General features: G+C 33.4%; 2 protein-coding genes across 2 annotated transcripts; both read left to right on the forward strand.

Annotated features, from left to right (window-relative positions):
• Positions 1–1,713: 1,713 nt before the first annotated feature.
• LOC116015894 lies at positions 1,714–6,807 on the forward strand. The gene is made up of 8 exons (XM_031256060.1): positions 1,714–1,863; positions 2,134–2,401; positions 2,904–2,913; positions 3,587–3,714; positions 3,794–3,881; positions 3,960–4,105; positions 6,123–6,331; positions 6,559–6,807. Exons 1-8 carry the CDS (start codon positions 1,714–1,716, stop codon positions 6,805–6,807), a joined length of 1,248 nt encoding a protein of 415 aa, XP_031111920.1.
• Positions 6,808–12,769: 5,962 nt separating this feature from the next.
• On the forward strand, positions 12,770–20,757 carry LOC116015896. Its single transcript, XM_031256061.1, has 8 exons — positions 12,770–12,977; positions 13,067–14,284; positions 14,449–14,579; positions 14,676–15,344; positions 16,294–16,469; positions 18,307–18,328; positions 19,409–19,448; positions 20,291–20,757. The coding sequence occupies exons 1-8, from the start codon at positions 12,770–12,772 to the stop codon at positions 20,755–20,757; spliced, it is 2,931 nt and encodes a 976-aa protein (XP_031111921.1).
• Positions 20,758–21,531: the final 774 nt, after the last annotated feature.

Below are 21,531 nucleotides of genomic sequence, written 5' to 3' on the forward strand. Positions count from 1 at the left end.
AGTAACAGTATACAATTAAAAACAATCCGTATGTAGTACCTGTTGACTGGTTGACATTTGGTGCAATTGACATTGCATGGAATGGTGTAGGATTGTGATTGTTCAAAACATTAATTTGCGTTGAACCATGTTATTAGAAATACATAATAAGATTGTTGGGAAAATAGAAAAAAAAAAGTACTAACCATTAGTTAATACGCTAAGAGCAACACCATCAATGCATAATTTGGGGACCTTGGGACAGTAAACGCTTATTTGGAGGAGTGAGAAATAGGAGAGAGAGGAAAATGGTTGCTTCTGCTAATTTGGGGATCTTTGGGTTCCCGAGAAAAAATAATAAATGAATGACCGTTGCTGGCTGTGCTGTGCGCGTTTCGTGCATAGCCGCGCCCATGTGGGCGCGTCAGGCATCTGACAGCAGCATAAATTTTTTTTTTTTCAATTTCAGTTTTGAACTAAAAATTAAACTGTTTTGACAGCATAAGGATGCTTGAAAATCTCCACAAAAATGTTTAGGAGACAAAGAAAGCAATAGTTAAAATAATTATAACGTACTATGAACTATATATTGAACTAAAAATTAAACACACATATATTTAAATGTTAATTAATATATAATCAAACATGAATTTATATATATATATATATATACATATGTATATACATATATACATATATATATGTATATATATATACATGTATATATATTATATACATATGTATATGTATACATATGTATACATATATATATACATGTATATATGTACATATACATATATATACATATATATATACATATACATATATATATATGTATATACATACATATGTATACATATACATATGTATATACATATATATATATGTATATACATACATATGTATACATATACATATACATATGTATATACATATATATATATGTATATACATACATATGTATACATATATATATATACATGTATATATGTACATATATATATACATATATGTATATGTATATATATATACATATATGTATATGTATACACATATATATATGTATATGTATATGTATATGTATATGTATACACATATGTATATATGTATACGTATATGTATATATACATATACATATACATATATGTATATGTATATGTATATATACATATACATATACATATATACATATGTGTATACATATACATATACATATACATATGTATATACATATATATATATATATATGTATATACATACATATGTATACATATATATATATATATATATATATATATATATCTTCTACTATTATAAAGCAGAATCCTTTGGAAAATAAAAATAAGGAAAAGATTCCCGCCAAATAAAAAACGCAACAGTTCTGGTGACATTAAACAACATAAATGATAAATGATGATATAGAGGTATATTAATACTAATAATATACTAATTCTTCAGTTATAGAGATATACTAATATACTAATACTAATTAATACTAATACTAATGGTTTAATAAAATATAATAAATTCACCGTTTCAAATTGACTTTTCAATTGCAGATATCAAATTGCTTTTCAATATGTAATACAAATCGGTGCAAACAAATCAATACAAAATTAAATATCCAACTAATTCGTTCCTCAACAATTGTCTGTATAAATAATGCCCAGCTTGAACCATTCAACCACACATTGCTGAATAACAAATCCCTTCCAAGTTTGTCTCTTATACATTATGTATCCCATGTTTATTCTTGGAAGTGATATCTCACCCTTCAATGTTAGGAGTGCCATGAAGGTTCGTGTTTTTCGTGCATACAATGTACCGGAAAGGAGAGGAAGCAATGCAATTAGAAGTAAGGAGGTTGTATTTCACGATAAAGAGGTGATTAGTATTGAAACTCATTTACATGAATATCAAAAAGAAAGAAAAATGCAAAGTTTTTTATTACTTACAAACAAACAACTATGATGCCTTCTTCGAATACTGCACAAAACATACTGCAAAGAACATACATAAAGTATGTACTCAATTAGTGTTTTGCTAAATAAAAAAATTAATATAATTGTAGTTCACAAAACTGTATTAAACACAGTAAACTTAAAGAATAATATTTTCACTTCTTCTTTTTGCTTCGTATATTTATATATGCAGGGAACATTGGTACATGCCCACATCCCAAAACAATTGGTTCCAAAATTCATTAACGATTTTAAGGAAGGTTCAGTTTGGGCTGTTAAGAATTTCCTGGTCATCACCAATTTCTACACATACAGGACAACCCCTCACAAGTATATGATCAAGTTCAATTACCAGACTACAGTTAAGCAATTCAAAAAAATTGACTTTCCAAGTCAGATGTTCCGTCTTACACCATTTCAGGCTCTAAAAGTTGAAGGTGTTGATGATAAGCTATTGGTTGGTACGTATATATACACTGATGAAATTACTTTTTTTTTTTGTTTATGTTTTTCCAGTGTGTTCAATTTTGTTTTCAAATTTCATTATATTACAGATGTAATTGGGAGAGTGGCTGAAATATACTCGCCCCAAGAAAAAATGATTTCCCGAAAAACAACTTGACTTATAGACTTTACCATTGAGAATTCAAGGTAATTATTTAACAAATATATGATTGTGGTTACAAATGTTGTTTGGGTACAAAGTTTACCTCAGAAAAAATGGCTTTGAGTTGTCTGGTCCATTCACGAAGGGTTCTAATGTGAACCTCCGTGAACCCCTATGGCTTTTACATATGAAGAGACAGAACATTTCCAGAGTAGATTGCCACCTTTAAGTAAACACATGAAATTGTCAATAGCATCATTCTATATATATCTATATTTATAATATAGATATAGATAATTTAAATCAGTATTCTTAGCAATCAACATATATTAAGATGTTTGTTTAATCAAAAACAGGGAAAATACTGTGAGTGAATAGTTGGTAATTTTAAAAATAATAAAAGGAATATAATTATGCATGCTTTTGATTTTTTTTCCCCATTTAGATGATAATTACTATCCACTATTAGTATACTTGATATGGTGATTTTCTTAGTATAGTAGAGATTCTGACACAGAATGTCATTTTAAAGGAGTTAAATATTCATTTCCTAATATATAAATGAGTAGGTTTTAAAATATACTATGGTTAATAGTTACAATAAAAAAAGTTGAAAGTTTAGTTTGAATATATGTATGCTTTAATATAGTGAAATGATTGACCTGAAATGTAGCAAAATGGTTGTGTGTGTGTATAAAGTCAGTAAAATTAAATGTAGCAAAATGGTTGTGTGTGTGTATAAAAGTCAGTAAAATTTTGCTTTTGTTCTTTTCCAATTACCATTCAAAGGGAGTAACCACTTCTATATGTGAACCCTGTGGCTTTGACATATGAAGGGACAAAACATTTCCAGGATAGTCTACCACCTGCAAGAAAACGTAGAACAGAAAATTGTCAATAACATTATTCCATATATATCTATATTTATAATTTATAATATAGATGTAAATAATTTAAATCAGTAATATATAAAATCGAGTACTTATTTATTTTTTGGTATTAAGAGTTTGAGAAATCTAATTTCCCTTAACTTTTACAGTGGTAATCAGATTAGGTGTACTCTATGGGATGATCATGTCGGTAAGATTGAGCCCTTTTTCAATGCAAGTAGTCATGATCCAGTGGTGGTGATCTTGCAATTCTGTCGAATTAGGACTGATGTGACCAGTAAGTATATACATAATTAACTGTATATTGTTCTATGTAAAATGTGTGTAATTGATTATACATACTCTAATATGTCTAGATGGCGAGGTGAGGCTTTGCAGTTCATATGATGTGACACAAGTCTTTATTAACCAGCAATCTCAAGAGTTTTTGGAGTTTAGAGAGAGGTAATAGTCATTTATTTTATGTATTGTAATATTTTTAAAATATGGAGTATTTGTTTCTTATTACCTTAATATTTTTAGTTTAAGTCTTCGTGGTGTGCAAACACCCATGAGGAGCATTGCATCCTTTCCAAGCTTGAATTATGAGAGAATGATGGAGCAAACCGAAAGTCTTGCTCAATATATGAAAACTATCGATGAAATTTACCAAACCAGAGAGGAACTTGGTTTGTGTGGTTTGTGTTGTTATTTACTATATAAATATATTGTATTGCATTTTTAAACTTTCTATGCTAAAGTATGGGGACTACTGGGTTGCAGCTAGGATAGTTGGTATAGAGGGTGATAAGTGCAAAAGATGCCATCTTTATAAAGTCGTTTTAGGATCATCTTGTGCACAATTGAAAGCTTTTGTGTTTGATTTGCACCTTATTGTCATTGGACCCCGTTCCATGCTTGGCTAATTGTTTTGTAGGTAAAAGATGTGCAAAAAGGGCAGGAAATGACAACATTTCAGATAAGTGAAGAACGAACCAAAGTTGGGGCAAAATTAGGCCAGGACTGCACTGGACGCGCCGTGGACGCGCAGTGGACGCGCGTCCACCCATGCGTCCGAAATATCGCTTGCAGAAGTTTGACAGCAGAACAGAGGTCTGCTGTGGACACGCAGCGGACGCGGGGTGGACGCCCGCGTCCAACTTTCAGCCCTCTGAAGTTTGGAGTCTGTGCAGCAAAAGGCACGCTGGACGCGCGTCCAGCCGTGCGTCCATCGCGGAAAATTCAGCAGTTAGGCGAGATTTAAAAGGGGAATTGAGCCATTTTGCAGGGGATCCATCACACTTCAGTTTTAGACCACTTTAGAATATTTCTCTCTCTAGGATTAGCCTAGAGAGATCTCTCCCAATTCACTCCACATTGCAATTCTTAGGTTTAGATTAGAATTAGAGAAGAATTCCATTGGTGCAAGATTGTGATCTACATTCAAGTTCAAGATTAAAGTTCAATTTCAAGTTCAAGTTCAAATTCAAAGTTCAATTCCTAGCTAAGTCTTCCTTTTAATTTCTTGTCATTACTTTTACCTTTTGCTATTTCAATTCCAAGTATGATTAGGTAGATCTTTGTGGATTTGGATTTAGCAATGTTGTATGGAAGTTCTTGAGCTTTGAATTGATCAATTAGGTTTTGCAATTGCTTGATTATGAGTTTGATTGTGTGAGTGGTGATCCACTTTGACTCTTGTGTAGGGGTGATCAACCTATATGAGAGGTGTTTGGAGAAGGAGTCTCATCTACGAGAGTAGAGTTACTCCTTAGCCTAGCCTAGCACATTTCCCTCTCACCTTTGAGAAAAGGGAGAAGTGGAAGATAAGAGGCACATAACGTGTTTGACAAAATGCCTCTCCTAACCTAGTGATCACAAGGATGACATTACGGTCTAAGGAGTGAGTCCATTGACCACGAGAGTGGCGGTGGTGTTGGTGACCTTGTCTCATTTTCATTATCTAAGTGTTGCTAGCCTAATATCTTCGGAAATCAAGGATACCTATATGAGTTGCAAGATCCAAATCCTCCTTTCCAATTGATTATTTACAACGTGATCCAAATCCTCCTTTCCAATTGATTGTTTACAACGTTTTGTTCCTTATTTTCATTATTTCGTGCACATTCCTTACTATGCTTGTGTTAGCTTTCAAACACTAAACACTCTTGTGCTTAATCCCCTTACCGCCTTGCCATCCTTTCAAACACTAAACACTCTTGTGCTTAATCCCCTTACCGCCTTGCCATCCTTTGAGAACGATACTCGGGAACTTGTTCCTTATTTTCATTATGTTTCGTGCACATTCCTTCAGGAACTTGTTCCTTATTTTCATTATGTTTCGTGCACATTCCTTCAGGAACTTGTTCCTTATTTTCATTATGTTTCGTGCACATTCCTTTTTCATTCCTTATTTTCATTATGTTTCGTGCACATTCCTTACTATGCTTGTGTTAGCTTTCAAACACTAAACACTCTTGTGCTTAATCCCCTTACCGCTCAAATTCCCTCCTTGCCATGAACGATACTCGAGAACTTCTTCCCGTTTTACCACCTATTCCTTTCCATCCACCGCTAAAAACTACACTTATCAAATGGCGTCGTTGCCAGGAATCGAACCCGGGTCACCTACGTGACAAGCGGGAATACTCACCACTATACTACTACACTCTATCGATGTCGATTGGTCTTACAATTCATGTAAAGCTCCTGGTTGTAACAAGAAACTTGAGTCAAAGGGTAGGATATATTACTGTGGGAAGTGTGAAAGCAACTGCGAAGAAGGTAAATTGAGATACAAGTTGAAGATTAGAGTTGCAGATCTAGAAGGAAATGCACCCTTTCTCCTTTGGGATAGAGAGTGCAATCAGCTATTGGGAATTTTTGCTGCAGAGTTGAAGTCAAGGCGTCCAAATGTATATTTTTACAGCATTTTAATGGAAATATTTAGAAGTGTATTTTATAGTACGTGTTTATTATTTTAACTGGATATTTATTTTTTTACCGTTAGGCAACTCAACTGATCCCACCAGAATTAGAATCCTTGGTGGGACAGTGCATGATATTTAGGGTGGCTGTTAGGAAACAACAATTTGAGAATCTCCACAATGCATTTTCTGTCATGAGGATAGACACTAACTAGAGATTGATTCAAGTGCATGCACCAGCGCTTTTGGGCATTCATGACAAGGATTTTAGCTCTAAAGTTGAACACCAAATGGTGGATGATGATGATCATGAGGAATTTGACGAGAGTGATGAAGAGGAAAGTTCTCTTGGGTTTGGTGTTGCTGGCAATCAAGATGCTGTGGGTGATAGAGATGAGTTCTCAACAACCCAAACATCAAAGAACAAGGGCATTCTCAATGTTAAGCTTGAAGGAGGAAAGTGATTCAATATAAATGTGCCTTATGGCACATAAGGTTGCGTGGCTCAAGGACAAAAATGGTGCATGGATCTTTTAATAAATTGTGCCTTATTTACAACTCTTTGAAATTTACTGTTTTAAAATGTTTATGACTAAGTTTGATTATTAGGTTTCCAATTACCTATTCTTCCAAGTAGGTGGTTGCATTGTAATCAAACTCTACTTTTGATATTTCTAATAAATTAGTATGGTTTTTGAAAAAAAATTCATATTTGTGCAAAATAAGATATTCAGTATCCCAAACAAGTTAATAGTCCAATCATCATAATTGATACCTGGAGAATTTTGTGAGTCCATAATAGATGCAGGATTTGATTTTGATTTGTCAATAGCCTTAGTCAATTTTCTGTCTTTTTGGGTACAGAAATCCATCCATTTGCTTCTGGATGATTTCATTCTTTTCCTGCAAAATAAACAAAGAGAATGGTTTATAAAAGAATATACTGACTAAACAACAAGAGGTGAAGCTTGGGGAATATCTAGAAGCAAATATGCAAGGGCATAATATTTTTTGTAATCAGTTTTCAATCACTGAAAAAGAAGTTGAGCATAATATTTTTTTTTTAGTAATATTTCCATGTAGAAGAAACATGCAATGGGCTAAGGTTAGTTTTATGCACCAAAAACTTGAAAAGCTTGAAGTGAATGACATCATGAAAACCATGAAAACACTTGAAGAATTAAAAATTGGTGTTTCAGTAGTAAGTTCCTGCATGAATGAGCATGTAGAAAGGCATGGGAGACCTAAGAGAGATACTACCCATGAAAGTCATTCACATTTCTCTGTTAAGGACAAATGCGAAATACCGGTAAGAAAGTGTTTACTGTGTTAGGCAGTAGTTTGCTAATAAGAGTTATTTTACTTTTTAATTGGTGAATAACTTTTTATTCTGGTGTTTCGGTTATTCATGTACTCCATATTAATTAAGTTATATATTGTTGAATGGCTGCAACAAATGCCAATGCAAAGCAAGTGGAAACTGAACAGAAAGATCCTTCTTTTTTAATGCAAAAAAATATAGCTGACCATTTGGTTTAGCTAATCAGCTATGGATAAATTATACCAGTTTGTCCAATGAACACCCTTAGATAGTGGGTATTTCCCTATTCACTTGAAAAAAAAAACAGTTTTGTTATTTTACCTACTCCTTCAGGAACTCTCTCTCAAAAAAATGTTGCAGTTCATCATCATTGTTCTTATCAGCTACCTGTGATTCATCAAGAAGCATAAATATCAGAAACCCAACATCCTGAACGAATGGACTATATGAAATTATAACATTGATTGCCACAATGGCACATAGATAAAACTGTTAGAAGGCATAAGATCTCTCTTACAGCATACAAGTTCAGGAGCTTCTCATTCACCAACTTTTCTAATGAAAGCGCTAGCTCCATTGCTGCATCAAGAAATCACAGAATCAGAGCAGCCATGAATTATGTTCATATGTATCAGAAGAAAAAAAAAATGGAACTTGGAACTTACCATGCAACGCATCACTTTTTTCGTTGTTGTCAAACTCAGGAGGAGGCATCAGAATAGAGTGCAGCTTCACCCTTCCTCCTCGAGTGTTCTGTTATTCATCAAAACCACAATCACATTTACATTTTAAAAAAAAATCATACACAGAAAGAACAAAGAAATTCTAAAGCCAAGTATGGAATTCCGGGAAACCTGATATTTCATCAGCTTCTCAGCGTGCTCCCTTCTTTCAATATCACACACTTGTGCTGAAAATACATTCTCCAAACATCAAGGGCTCGGATGACTCCAAAGATTACCCGCTAAAACATTCCAATCAACAAAAAAAATCAAAGTTCTTCAACAAAAGGTATGGAAAAGTCCATTCAATCAACGAATCTCCAAACATTAAACATTAAGAGAAGTATAAAAATTAAAAAATATGAATATGTAACACAGTTAATAATCATAAAAAAATATTTTGGAAGTTAAACTATAATTTTCAACCTATAAAAATATAGATACAGAATGACAGAAACTTAAAACCATAATAATGTACTAATTTTATTTTCAACATTTGACACTACAAAATATTAAACACTGCAAAATATGAATAGGCAACATAATTAATAATCAAATTGGCATTTATAATCTAATTGTTAGTATTCCAAGTATATATTGCTATAAATCAAAGCTATCACTGAGTATTCCAAGTTCCAACAAATTTTCAAATTAATATTCACTGAGAATATGAAGAAACTTACAAGTTCTGTTCGTATAGGATCCAAGCGAAAAAATGCTGAGAACCACATAGGTAAGTTTTAACATTCATGTCTTTTAAAATCATTGTAAGTAGATTTTATTCTTAAAAATTCAGAAATTATTAAAACCCAGACACATAATAATATATATTGATATCTTGAATAGACCTAAAATACAAGCTTAAATTTATGCTTTTGGTGTTTGAAATCTGACCAAATCATGGTTAAATTCCCAGATCTGTTGATATATCACATACATGTTCCAATTACAAAGATATGTGGAAATCATATTTTAAATCAAACATGCGATTAGTTTAAATCAAATACAAGTTATACCCATATCAACATCAAGGACCTATAATTTACCAAAAAAATAAAATAAAAATCAAGGACCTATAAAAAACACAGATCTGGAAATGATCAAATAGAAGCAATATATGTAATCGAAGGTTAGATGAAACTTAGCTTTTAGGTTCTGAGTAAGGTAGAGTAAATTTTCCGGCAGTTGGTAGTCCGAGACATAGCTTCCTTGAATTAGCCTTCGATTGAGAGTACTTAGATCACACTACCTCTTAAGAGTACTGATTGTCGAGAAGCTATGAACAAACTAAGTAGAATCAAACTTTTGTTGTGAGATAAAGGAGTGGCTAATTTTGAGGTGAGTTCTCAAGAGGTAGCTTCTACTCTGGCCAACTGGAGAACAAGAGTATTGTAGAGAGAGGCAAACATTGAGAAATGAAGCTCAATGTATGATGTCTGAGCGTTCATAGATATTTGTAGCTTCTACTCCGGCCAACTGGAGATGGAGAACAAGAGTATTGTAGAGAGAGGCAAACATTGAGAAATGAAGCTCAATGTATGATGTCTGAGCGTTCATAGATATTTGTTCGCTTATTGTATTTATTATTATTATTATTATTATTATTATATTATATTATATTATATTATGTAGTATTATTAGCGGTATTTGTTAGTAGTATTATTACTATTATTTTTTATTTTTAGTTGTTTTTTTATTATGATTATGCAGTATAGTATTAATAATATTAATATTATTAGTGCAAAATAATTTTAGTTCACATTTTATTTAATACTATTTACTTTATTTATTTTATGAAAACAATAATTACCATTTTTAATTACATTGCATAAATAATATTAGTCAATTATAATATTACAAAAAGAAAGGATAGAATTTTAATAAAAATTAAAATTATAAATTTTAGTTGGTGGTAATATTTTTTGTTCATCTATCGGTGGTAATTTTTTTGTTCTTCTGTTCTATAAATTACATGTGTAAGTAAATAAATCTCAGTAATACTTTATTTAAAAAGTATTCAAACCAATCTTTTTTCTACCTTTATTTTTCTATTTAGTTAGTTTATATTGGAGCATAATATTTATAGAATGTTAATAAATTTTTAATTATGCGTAAGTTGTCATACAAATTCCATTACAGACAAATTGTAGTTTAATAAATCTATCTATATTTGACTTATCTTTTTTATATATTTACGTATTTAATTATTAAATTATTATAAAATAGAAATTAATAATTTTCATTTGTAGTTAATTTCCTTTGGATTTATATGTAGTTAACATTAAATATATTGTTAAATATGTAATTTTTACGTTCATGCTTATTTTTGTTAATACATCTATTGTTTGTTTTCTTAGAGAATGAAATTGTGTCAAGTACTAAAATAAGCAAGGTTTCAGTCGGTGGTAGTGATACTACAACACGAAATCATGTCTACGGTGTATTTCAAGCATCACTCTCTACTCCATTGCGTGTAGTTTCTTCTTTTTTCTTTTTTTTTTTGTAATGTTTTTTTTTGTACCGTGAGTTGTTAATTTTTTTTATGTCGTCATTTGTAGAACGCACATTAATTAGTTCATCAATCCGCGATATATATCATGTGTCATCAAACAGTGGACCATCTACAAGTAGGAATATTGAACCATCATTTAATCATTGTCGCGATTTAAATCCTGATTTCTATGAAGTACATGAGTGTCAAGTAATTACGGCCGACATGTCTAACGGTAAGTATACATATAATAACATCGTTGTTATAACAATGTTATATATATATATATATATATATATATATATAAGGAAAAAACTATCATGTATAAAAAACCAATTGGAGTATATATTATGTTCAAATGTAATTATTATTATTATTATAACATCTAATAAGATGTTTATTATATTAGGGTGTGAGAATGGACACAGAATGATGTGCAAATGCATTTCAAGTCAAATTGTGATTCAGTTCTTCCGACTCAAAACAACTATCCCAATCTAAGTGCAGAAATGGATAAAGTGTTTGGTCATCAAACAAACACATCAAACATACAAGATGGTTAGTTTATAAAAATTTAATTGTATAAAGTAAATGTTGACTCACAAGTTCTTAATATTCTATACTACAATTTCAGTGGAATCTGTAGACTTTGGTGACCCGAACGATACATGTGAGCATTGTAGCTGTTTTTTTTGGTATGAGGAAAGACTCTACAAGTCAAAATCAAGAAATGCAGTTAAATACTCAGGATGTTGTGTGAACGGGAAAATCAAACTATCTAGAATCACACTACCTCCAAAGAAATTATATGATCTTTTTTTTACACCGAGTGAGAAGCAAAAACATTTTCTTCAAAATATAAGATCATATAATAACATGTTCTATTTTACATCAATGGGTGCTAAGATAGACAAGACAATAAACAACGGGTCATCCCCTCCAATTTTCAGAATACATGGTCAGAACTTTCATCGTATTGGTAGCCTAATTCCACCAGATGGGAGCTATCCGAAGTTTGCACAGTTGTATATTCATGATACTGATAATGAAATTGAAAACCGTATTGCTTCTGTCAGGTATAGTACATGATGTCACTATTTGTTAATTTTATCAATCCATTTAACAATTACTTTAAATAAATATAACGAGTAATTTTCTTTATTCCTCTATAAAGAGAGAACATAACTACACAGGATTTGCATGTTGAGGTGGTGGAGGACATTAAGGAGGTTTTAGACGGGAATAATGTGTTGGTTAAATCATTCCGTATGGCCAAGGCAGAAATTGAAAGGAATCCACGTGTAGAGATAAAAATGAGATTAATTGGTAAGAGAACTAAAGATGCAAGAACTTATAACCTACCAACGACGTCAGAGGTTGCTGCACTTATTGTTGGTGATTTAGATCCATCCATGGGCCACAGAGATATTTTGGTTGAGAGCAATTCCGAGGTGCTCAAGCGAATTACTGAATTAAACCCATCATACTTACCATTGCAATATCCTGTTCTATTTCCCTATGGGGAAGATGGGTATAGAGAGGATATATAGTTTGCAACCAATGGCTCTAACAATAAGAATGCAAGGCAACGTATATCTCAACGAGAGTATTTTGCTAATCGGCTACATGAAAGGTTGGAAGAGACTTCTAGCATATTGTATGCTAGGAGGTTATTCCAACAATTTATAGTGGATGCATACACTATGGTTGAATCTGCCAGGCTTATATACATAAGGACACACCAAAAATCACTGCGGTGCGAAGCTTTAAAAGGATTGACAGATGCGTTGACGCGGGGTGAAGTACAAGCTAGCACCCAAGGAAAGCAGATACTCCTACCATCAAGTTTTACGGGCGGAGCAAGGTACATGATCCAGAATTACTAGGATGCAATGGCTATTTGTAGACACATTGGTTACCCCAATCTATTTGTAACGTTCACATGTAATCCAAAATGGCCTGAAATACAGCGGTACATTACCAAGAAAAATCTCAATGCGGAAGACCGTCCAGATATTTTATGTCGTATATTCAAGATGAAATTGGATTGTCTAATAAAGGAAGTCAAGAATGGTGAGCTTTTTGGTCCTGTGAAATCAGGTATACATTGAATTCTATTAAACACTATGCTTTTACTTTTGTCTGCGTATATCATGTTAAACTAATTGAAGATTATTATGTAATTATAGTTATTTACACCATTGAGTTCCAAAAACGTGGACTGCCGCACGCACATATTCTAATATTCCTCAAGAACAAAGCTGACATGACGAGTCCGACGTACATGGATTCAGTTATAAAGGCTGAGGTACCAGACAAGATAGTGGACATGGAATACTACAATGCAGTCGAGGAATTCATGGTTCACGGACCGTGTGGGATCGCTAGAAGAAATTCTCCATGCATGGTTAATGGAAAGTGTTCAAAACACTTCCCCAAACGATTTGTAGCAGAGTCTGGGTTTGACCAGGATGGGTATCCAATTTACATGTGTTGGGACGATGGTAGAACAGTCAAGAAGAACGGTATAGAACTAGATAGTCGGTACGTTGTCCCGCATAATAGATACCTACTTTTGAGGTACAAGGCCCATATCAACATAGAATGGTGCAACCAGTCGAGATCAATCAAGTACCTCTTCAAGTATGTCAATAAGGATAATGACCGGGTTACGGCAGAATTCTACAATAGTACCACCAATGAAAACGGTGAGGGGGTGGTGGATGAGATTAATATGTACTACGATTGTAGATACGTTTCAGCATGCGAGGCAGCTTGGCGACTATTCAGTTTTGAAGTCCAATATCGGACACCGGCTGTTGAGAGATTAAGCTTCCACCTTCCAAATTGTCAGTCCATTGTATTCGCTGATGATGAAAATATTGATAATGTTTTAGGTCGGGAAACAGTGGGACAAAGTATGTTCAAAGGATGGCTCGAAGCCAATAAGAAATATGAAGACGCATGTTTGTTAACATACATTGAAATGCCCAATAAATTTGTTTGGAAGAAAGATATTCGAGAGTGGCATCCTAGGAAGAAGGGGTTCTCAGTTGGTCACATCTTCTTTGTACCTCCGGGTAGTGGTGAAGTATATTATCTTAGATGTCTTCTAAATATTGTTCGTGGACCAACCAGTTTTAAAGACATTATGACATTTAATGGGGTAGAATACCTGACATTCAAGGATGCATGTTATGCGCGTGGATTATTAGATGACGACAAAGAGTATATTGATGCTATTGAGGAAGCAAGCCATTGGTCAACTGGACATGCGATGAGGAAATTGTTTGTTATATTGTTGCTATCAAACTCATTATCCGGACCTGAACATGTATGGGATGAGGTGTGGCATCATTTAGCAGAAGATGCTCAATTCATGTATAGGAAACGACTAAATAAACCAGGTTTTACAATCATGCATAAAACATACATTTAATTATATCTATGTATATTAAAATAGATAAAGTTTATACATATATATATACACACACACACACACATATACATATGAATATATTTATACAATAACTAACACCTTACAATACTATTACTTTTTTCGTGTTTACAGACTTTATACTAAAAGAGTGTGAGAAAAAAAACTTCGGTTTGATTGAACTAGAAAAAATGTTGATGGTACACAATAAGTCTCTTAAAGACTTTCCTCCGATGCCAACATCTAACATGGATGATTCAAGATTGGTTGATAACATATTGTTGTTTGAGGAGTTGAACTATGATTGTGAAACACTCCAAGCAGAGAACAAAGAATTGGCATCAAGATTGACTGATGAGTAGAAAGAAATCTACAACACAATCATCCAGGATCTGTCTAATGGCAGTGGTGGGTTGTTCTTTGTTTATGGTTACGGTGGTACTGGGAAAACTTATCTATGGAGGGCGTTGTCATCAACATTGCAAGCTAGCGGTGATATTGTTATTAATGTGGCATCTAGTGGCATAGCATCGTTGTTACTTCTTGGTGGTCGAACTGCTCATTCAAGATTTTCCATCCCTATTGCAATAAATGAAGACTCCACATGTAATATTAAACAAGGTAGCCATCTAGCCGAATTGATTGTCCGGAGTAAATTGATTATATGGGACGAAGCTCCTATGATGCACAAACACTGTATTGAAGCATTGGATAGGACGATGAGAGATTTGCTTCGATTTCAAAATCCGAACAGTGCTAACCAAACATTTGGTGGAAAGACAGTGGTGTTTGGTGGCGATTTTCGGCAAATATTACCAGTTGTACCAAAAGGATCTAGACAGGATATTGTTTCTGCAACAATCAACTCATTGTATCTATGGAATAGTTGTAAGGTTTTGAGGTTGACAAAAAACCTTCGATTAAACCGGAGCATGCCGGGGATTGACTTGAAAAAACTAGAGGACTTTGCAGATTGGATTTCGAGTATAGGTGATGGAACTATGGGTGGTCAGAATGATGGTCATGCTGAGGTAGAGATACCAAGCGAACTGTTATTACCTGTAACACCCCGTATTTTCCAAACATTATTATTTTAATATAATATTTCAAAAAGAGCTTATTCTTTTTATTATTAAATATTTTAGTAAAATGCTACTAAATCTAATAATTTTACCGAATGAGCTTATAAATAAAATATTTTAAACTTCTTATATCAATGGTTTGGTACGAAATATTTATATAGTTATTTATGATTTTAAAAGCCCTATATGAGAGATAAATTTATTTATCAAAATTTTGACCCAAAAATCTATCTGAGAGGAGCCTGTCAAAATCATTTTTATAATTATCAAACTTTCTAAGATCAAATAATTTTTCTTACTAAGTCCAATGAATTTGCTTGAGCCCAATAATTCCTAAGCCCAATTTTTAGCCCATGGGCCATGACCCAATTAAGAAGACTTAGAATTCTCTAGACTCATCTAACCCATCCCTTCACCCATCTATAAATACCCATTTCTTCTTCATTTCTTACCCTCTTCTTTCTCCTCTCTCACGTGAGTTGTAGACCAAGAAGCTCTAACTCTAGGTTGGTAAGTTATCTTCTTCCTCTCCATTTATTCTTCTTCTTTTCCACTCTTTCTTCTTCATTTCTCCATTCTTAATTTCTTCTCCATTTTTAATTGCTTTGTTCTTATGTTTGTGTAAGTATTGAAAAATGGTATTGTGGTTATGTGTGGTTTTGCTTGAACTTAAGGTGAAGGGGAAGTTTGTGATTAAGCCTAAGGATTAGGAGGAAATTTTGCTAGAGGATGATAGCATTTGAGGTAAGGTTCTATGGATGCCCAAATTTACTTTGCCCTAATTTTATTGGTGTGTTTATATGAAAATTTTGGACTGTTTTCCTTCTCAAATTTTGGGAAATGATGAGTTGTATGAATACTAAAATTTGTAAATATCTTTGTTCTAAATGTTTTGGAGGGTTTAGAGTATTTTGAGTTTAAAGTTCGTATTTTGGAGAAGTTGTTTCGCACAGGGGTAGCTCAAACCAGTAGCATACTGGTTCAGCAAGGTCAGCTACAGTACCTTAAGGTCAAGGTGAATATGTTTGTTACGAAAGGGCGAGGTAGCGTGTTGGTTAGGGCGTTGGCAAGGAGGTGAGAGGTCTTAGTTTCGATTCTGTCTGCCAGTTCCACATTTTGTTAATTTACTATATATTAGGAAGGAAAATCCTTTATACGGGGAGGTGGTGGGTTTGTTAATTTACTATATATTAGGAAGGAAAATCCTTTATACGGGGAGGTGGTGGGTTCGAGTATTAGTGGAGGCAATACTAACTCTTGTGCAAAAATAGTTTATTTGTTTAAAGTGAGAATTGAACTTTAGATCTCATAAGCTCATACTTTGACATATTGAGTTCCTTCCAATTATGCTAATTCAATCCCTTGAAAGTATCTTGGTTTAATGAATTATATTATGACTAGTGATGTGATTATTGGCTATTAATTAATTAATCATGGTTTGGTGATTTAAGATGGTTATAGATGGGTATATGGCTAATAATGATTATAATGGTGATTAGTTGATAATAATGGATAAATTGATTAATGATGTAATTTATTAATTATGGATGGAATTAATGAATTATTGGTGTTGATTATTAAGGAAATTTTCTGTGGATTAATTGCTTAATGATGGTTATTGGATAGTGATGATTTTGATGATGATGGTGGCATATTGATGATGGGTTGATGATGAACATTGCATGATGATGCTATAAATCTATAATTATGGATTAATTAACTTAATGAGGATTATTAAGCTTGTTGGTGAATGATGGTAATTAGGGGATGATTGGTATTAATAATGGATCTATTGTAGTTAGTATTTCATTATTAATGATGGCTAGTATTTCATTATTAATGGCGGTGGTGGAAGTGGAAGAATGATGTTATGGTAGTTTGATGATGATGTGTGGTTATGGGTAGATGATGAGGAGTTGATGAAGGATGGTGATCAATTGATGGTGATACCGGTTTAAAGTAGATTAATAAGTAATGATTGGATTAATTTTAAAGCATGATGATAATGGTATAATGAGGAATGAATGAGTATTAATATTGATATTAATATTAGTACTAGTAATAGTTGATAAGTGAGGTATGATTGATTCACAGGTTCCTTGTTAAAGTGGCTAGCTTAAAAGTTGAGCCTTAGATTGGATGCGTGTTTTGGAGCTTAGCTTGAGATAAGTTTCTATGTCCGTCAAAACTACTTTCCCCTATCAAATGTGCTATTTATCTAATTGAGTGTCCATAAACGATTTTGAAAATGTGTTTGGGTTTAAAAGTGTGATAAATAGCAATGTATATATCTTTTGGTGTTACCTTATGATTTATAAACTACGAATCTGTGTACATGTATTTATTGAGGATGTTATGGTGAATTATGAGAGTATGCAACTATACTATTTTTGGGAAGTGTAAACCATAATTATTTTGAATGGTATAAGCTATATTAGGATTGGAGGATAAATTCTATTTGATGCACACCCTATTTTGGAAATGCATATATTATATATATACTCTTATCTTGTTTTTGGGTAGTGTACTTGAATAGCCTACGGGCAATGGAAAGTATCTATGAAAATTATTTCGAAAGAATATTACTATCTTGGAGGAATTATATAATAATGTACCTATTTTGGAGAATATACTTATGTTATAATCTATATGGAGGTTATCTATATTTTTATTATTGGAGATTACGAGAATCTTGGGCTGCGGTCCAGATTATTGTGAGCACTTAGGGCTGCGGTCCTATTTGCTATTGGTATGAGAACCTAGGGTTGCGGTCCTATTGGTTATTGATTGGGTGGGTAACCTGGTAGCAAAAATCCTGGGTTACTAGGGCTAGTAACTACCTTTGGGGCTTGGAATCCCTGGGGTGTGCGCACTTAGGTTTCTAGTTCCTGTTTCCATTTATATTGTATAGGTGTGAAGGTTCGGTAGTGGAGGTAAGCTTCGTTCATATCCTCCTATTGGTGATTTGAGTACCTCCATACTTATGTTTTACTTGGTGATTTAAATATGAATTAAACAATTATTGGATACCTCCACTTATGCATTATTATGCTATGTTGATATTTGAGAATGAGACTTGAGTTATTGATAGGAACCCATCCACATGGAGGAAACAAGCAAGTCCAATAAAAATTCCATTTGACAGGGGAAAGTGTGATTCAAGGACGAATCATTTTCAAGAAAGGGAGGATGATGCAAACTAGCCCATACATGATCCATTCGAAGTCCAAGCATGCCAAATAAAGAGTCCAAGTGATGATGGTGGATACTTAGAACATTTTTCATGCATAAGAGCTGATTTTGAAGAGCCCATAAATACCATCTAAGATGTCCAAATTCGTGGCTTTGCTTGGGAGGGTACAAAAGAGGTTGAAATAATTCACCAAAATCAGATTTTGAGGCACATGGACATGCTTTGGCATATTAGGAAGACTATTGGTCTTTCCTAGACAAGTTATGACATTTAATCTCCTTGATAGTGATGTATTTTTACTATTCATGTCTTTTGATCTCCTTGATGTACTTTTACTATTGATGACATTTGGAGTCCCCTAGCATGTGTATAAATAAGGTGTGTATTTCCTTTGATGATCAAGCATTTTTCAGAATTAATCAAAACTTCCTAAGTCTTCTTTACATTTGTGTAAGAATTCTTTCTTCTATTCGTGGTCCTATCGAATAGTGTTCTTGATTCGTGGCCCTATCGAATCAAACCCGCATTCTACCAACCTTAGATTTTAGGAATTGTGGTTCTATCAATTCATAGAATCAAGGGAACTACTAGAGAACCCACTCTAGTTGTTTGAAGATTGCGTTCTTGAGGAACTTGAGGCGTGCTAAGGGTTGTTTCTTGGTCCTTCGTGGAATCGGGGCTCAAGGGTGATCTTGTGTGCACCAAAGGTAACTCCTTATCTATTGAATTTGAGAACATCTTGGGCAATAATTCCTTGTTACGGATCCTCCTTACGAAGATTCGTATCAGTTATCTATGATTATGAATATATGTTGAGCAGGATATTGAGAAAATCTATGTTTTGAAATGGCTATATGGATGTGAGTTCCTCCTTATACATGTATATATTCTAACCTATTTGGAAAGTGATTATTTGGAGAACTATGCTTTTATATGATATTGAGAAGTATTGAGAAATGCTATATTATGAATCCTCCAACTTATATTTATTTTGAAAACGGGTGAATAATCTATAAACTAGCTATACCGTTTTGTAAGAGTAAACCTTATCTTTTTGGGGACTATATTACCTTGTATTAAATCTAGTATTTTCGTTGAGAAATGTGTGTGGGGAAATTGATTTGGGAAATATCTATACTATGTACCTTTGGTGTGAGTCAAATTCTTTTACTGAATGGTTCCAAAACCTATTTAAAAAGTATATCTAATTTCAAAAGTATATATGTATTTATTTTACGGGGCGGGGTAGAGCTTACTTAGCATTTCTGTGCTAATCCTTTTTATCTCTTGTCTTCCAAACCTTGAATGTTTTCAGGATCTGGACTTGTGGCTAGTTGAGAGCGTGACGTAGAACTTGTAAGCCCGAAGAAATGTTCATGTCATAGTCTGTGTAGATTGGACTTGAATTGTCTTGTAGTTAGTTGTGATTTGAATAAAGGAATATTGTAATGGAAGTTGTAAATAAAAACCTTTGAAGCCTGTGCGTTTGGGCTTAGTTGTGACCCAAGCGTGGCATAACACCCCATTGGTTTAGAGTTTGAATTCGCTTCCGCATTTATTTTCAGTATAATTAGTAACAAAGATTATTTATTTATGTTTAATCGTGTATTAGAAATTGGGGGTGTTACATTACCATCTAACGGAGACCCAATTATCAACATAGTTGCAAGTACATTCCCTATGTTCATGTCTGGGAATTCAGATTCCAGCCTTCTTGAAGGTCGAGCTATATTAGCACCAACCCTTGACGTCGTTAACTCCATCAACGAGTACATGAGTGATCTGCATACTGGGGATAGTAGGACGTACTACAGTTGTGATAGTGTGTGTAAATCAGACTCAAATGGCAACTTACTTGATGATGTGCACACTCCTGAGTTTCTAAATGGTATAAGGGCATCCGACATTCCAAACCATTCTTTGACTCTAAAGGTCGGGTCACCTGTTATGTTGTTGAGGAATATAGACCATTCACTTGGACTATGTAATGGAACTAGGCTGGTTGTTACGAAGTTAGCAGATCACGTTATTGAAGGCAAAATTATGTCTGGAAACAATGGAGGAACCAAAGTGTTGGTCCCTCGAATGACTATAACACAATCGGATCCGAGATTACCTTTCAAATTCCAAAAAAGACAGTTTAATGTTGTCATATGCAATGACAATTAACAAGAGTCAAGGGCAAACACTATCACACGTTGGCTTACTTTTAAAGAAACCGGTTTTTGTTCATGGTCAATTGTACGTTGCTGCTTCTAGGGTGAGCAATCCAAACGGATTGAAAATTTTAATTTGTAATGACTCAAACAATGTTAGTACGTCAACTACTAACGTTGTTTACCATGAATTGTTTAATAATGTGTAATATTTTATTATTTACATAATATATAGAGTGACCATTAGTTTTTGTTAAATATTAAATTGTTATTCATATTTTACCTTTAACGTAATGGGCGTCTACTAAATAAATATAGTTTGATTACTTGAAATGCTACAAACAAATCTTCAATACTTAACCGTGTATCGCACGGGACAATACTAGTATGTATATAGATATATATATATATATATATATATATATATATATATATATATATATATATATATATATATATAGGGTTGACTTCATATGAGATAACACATTCCTGTGATACAGTGCGACAACGTGAGTGCACATAGTCTACTTCACGAATGCACACACCCTAAACTGTGTGCACTCATGTAGGCTAAGTGCACACACTTTAGGCTGTGTGCACTCACGTTGTCGCATATCTGTCTCACGGGAAGGTGTTGTCTCATATATATATATTTGTGTGTGTGTGTTCCGGATCAGATGAGGACCTATCATTAGGTGAGGACCCTGTGGACTAATCTAGATTATCTATTTGGACTGATCTAACGGCTATGAATGCAATTGCACAATAAAGTGGGCGAGATGCACAA

The sequence above is a fragment of the Ipomoea triloba genome, chromosome 4, assembly GCF_003576645.1.
Source record: "Ipomoea triloba cultivar NCNSP0323 chromosome 4, ASM357664v1".
Taxonomy (NCBI): Eukaryota; Viridiplantae; Streptophyta; class Magnoliopsida; order Solanales; family Convolvulaceae; genus Ipomoea; species Ipomoea triloba.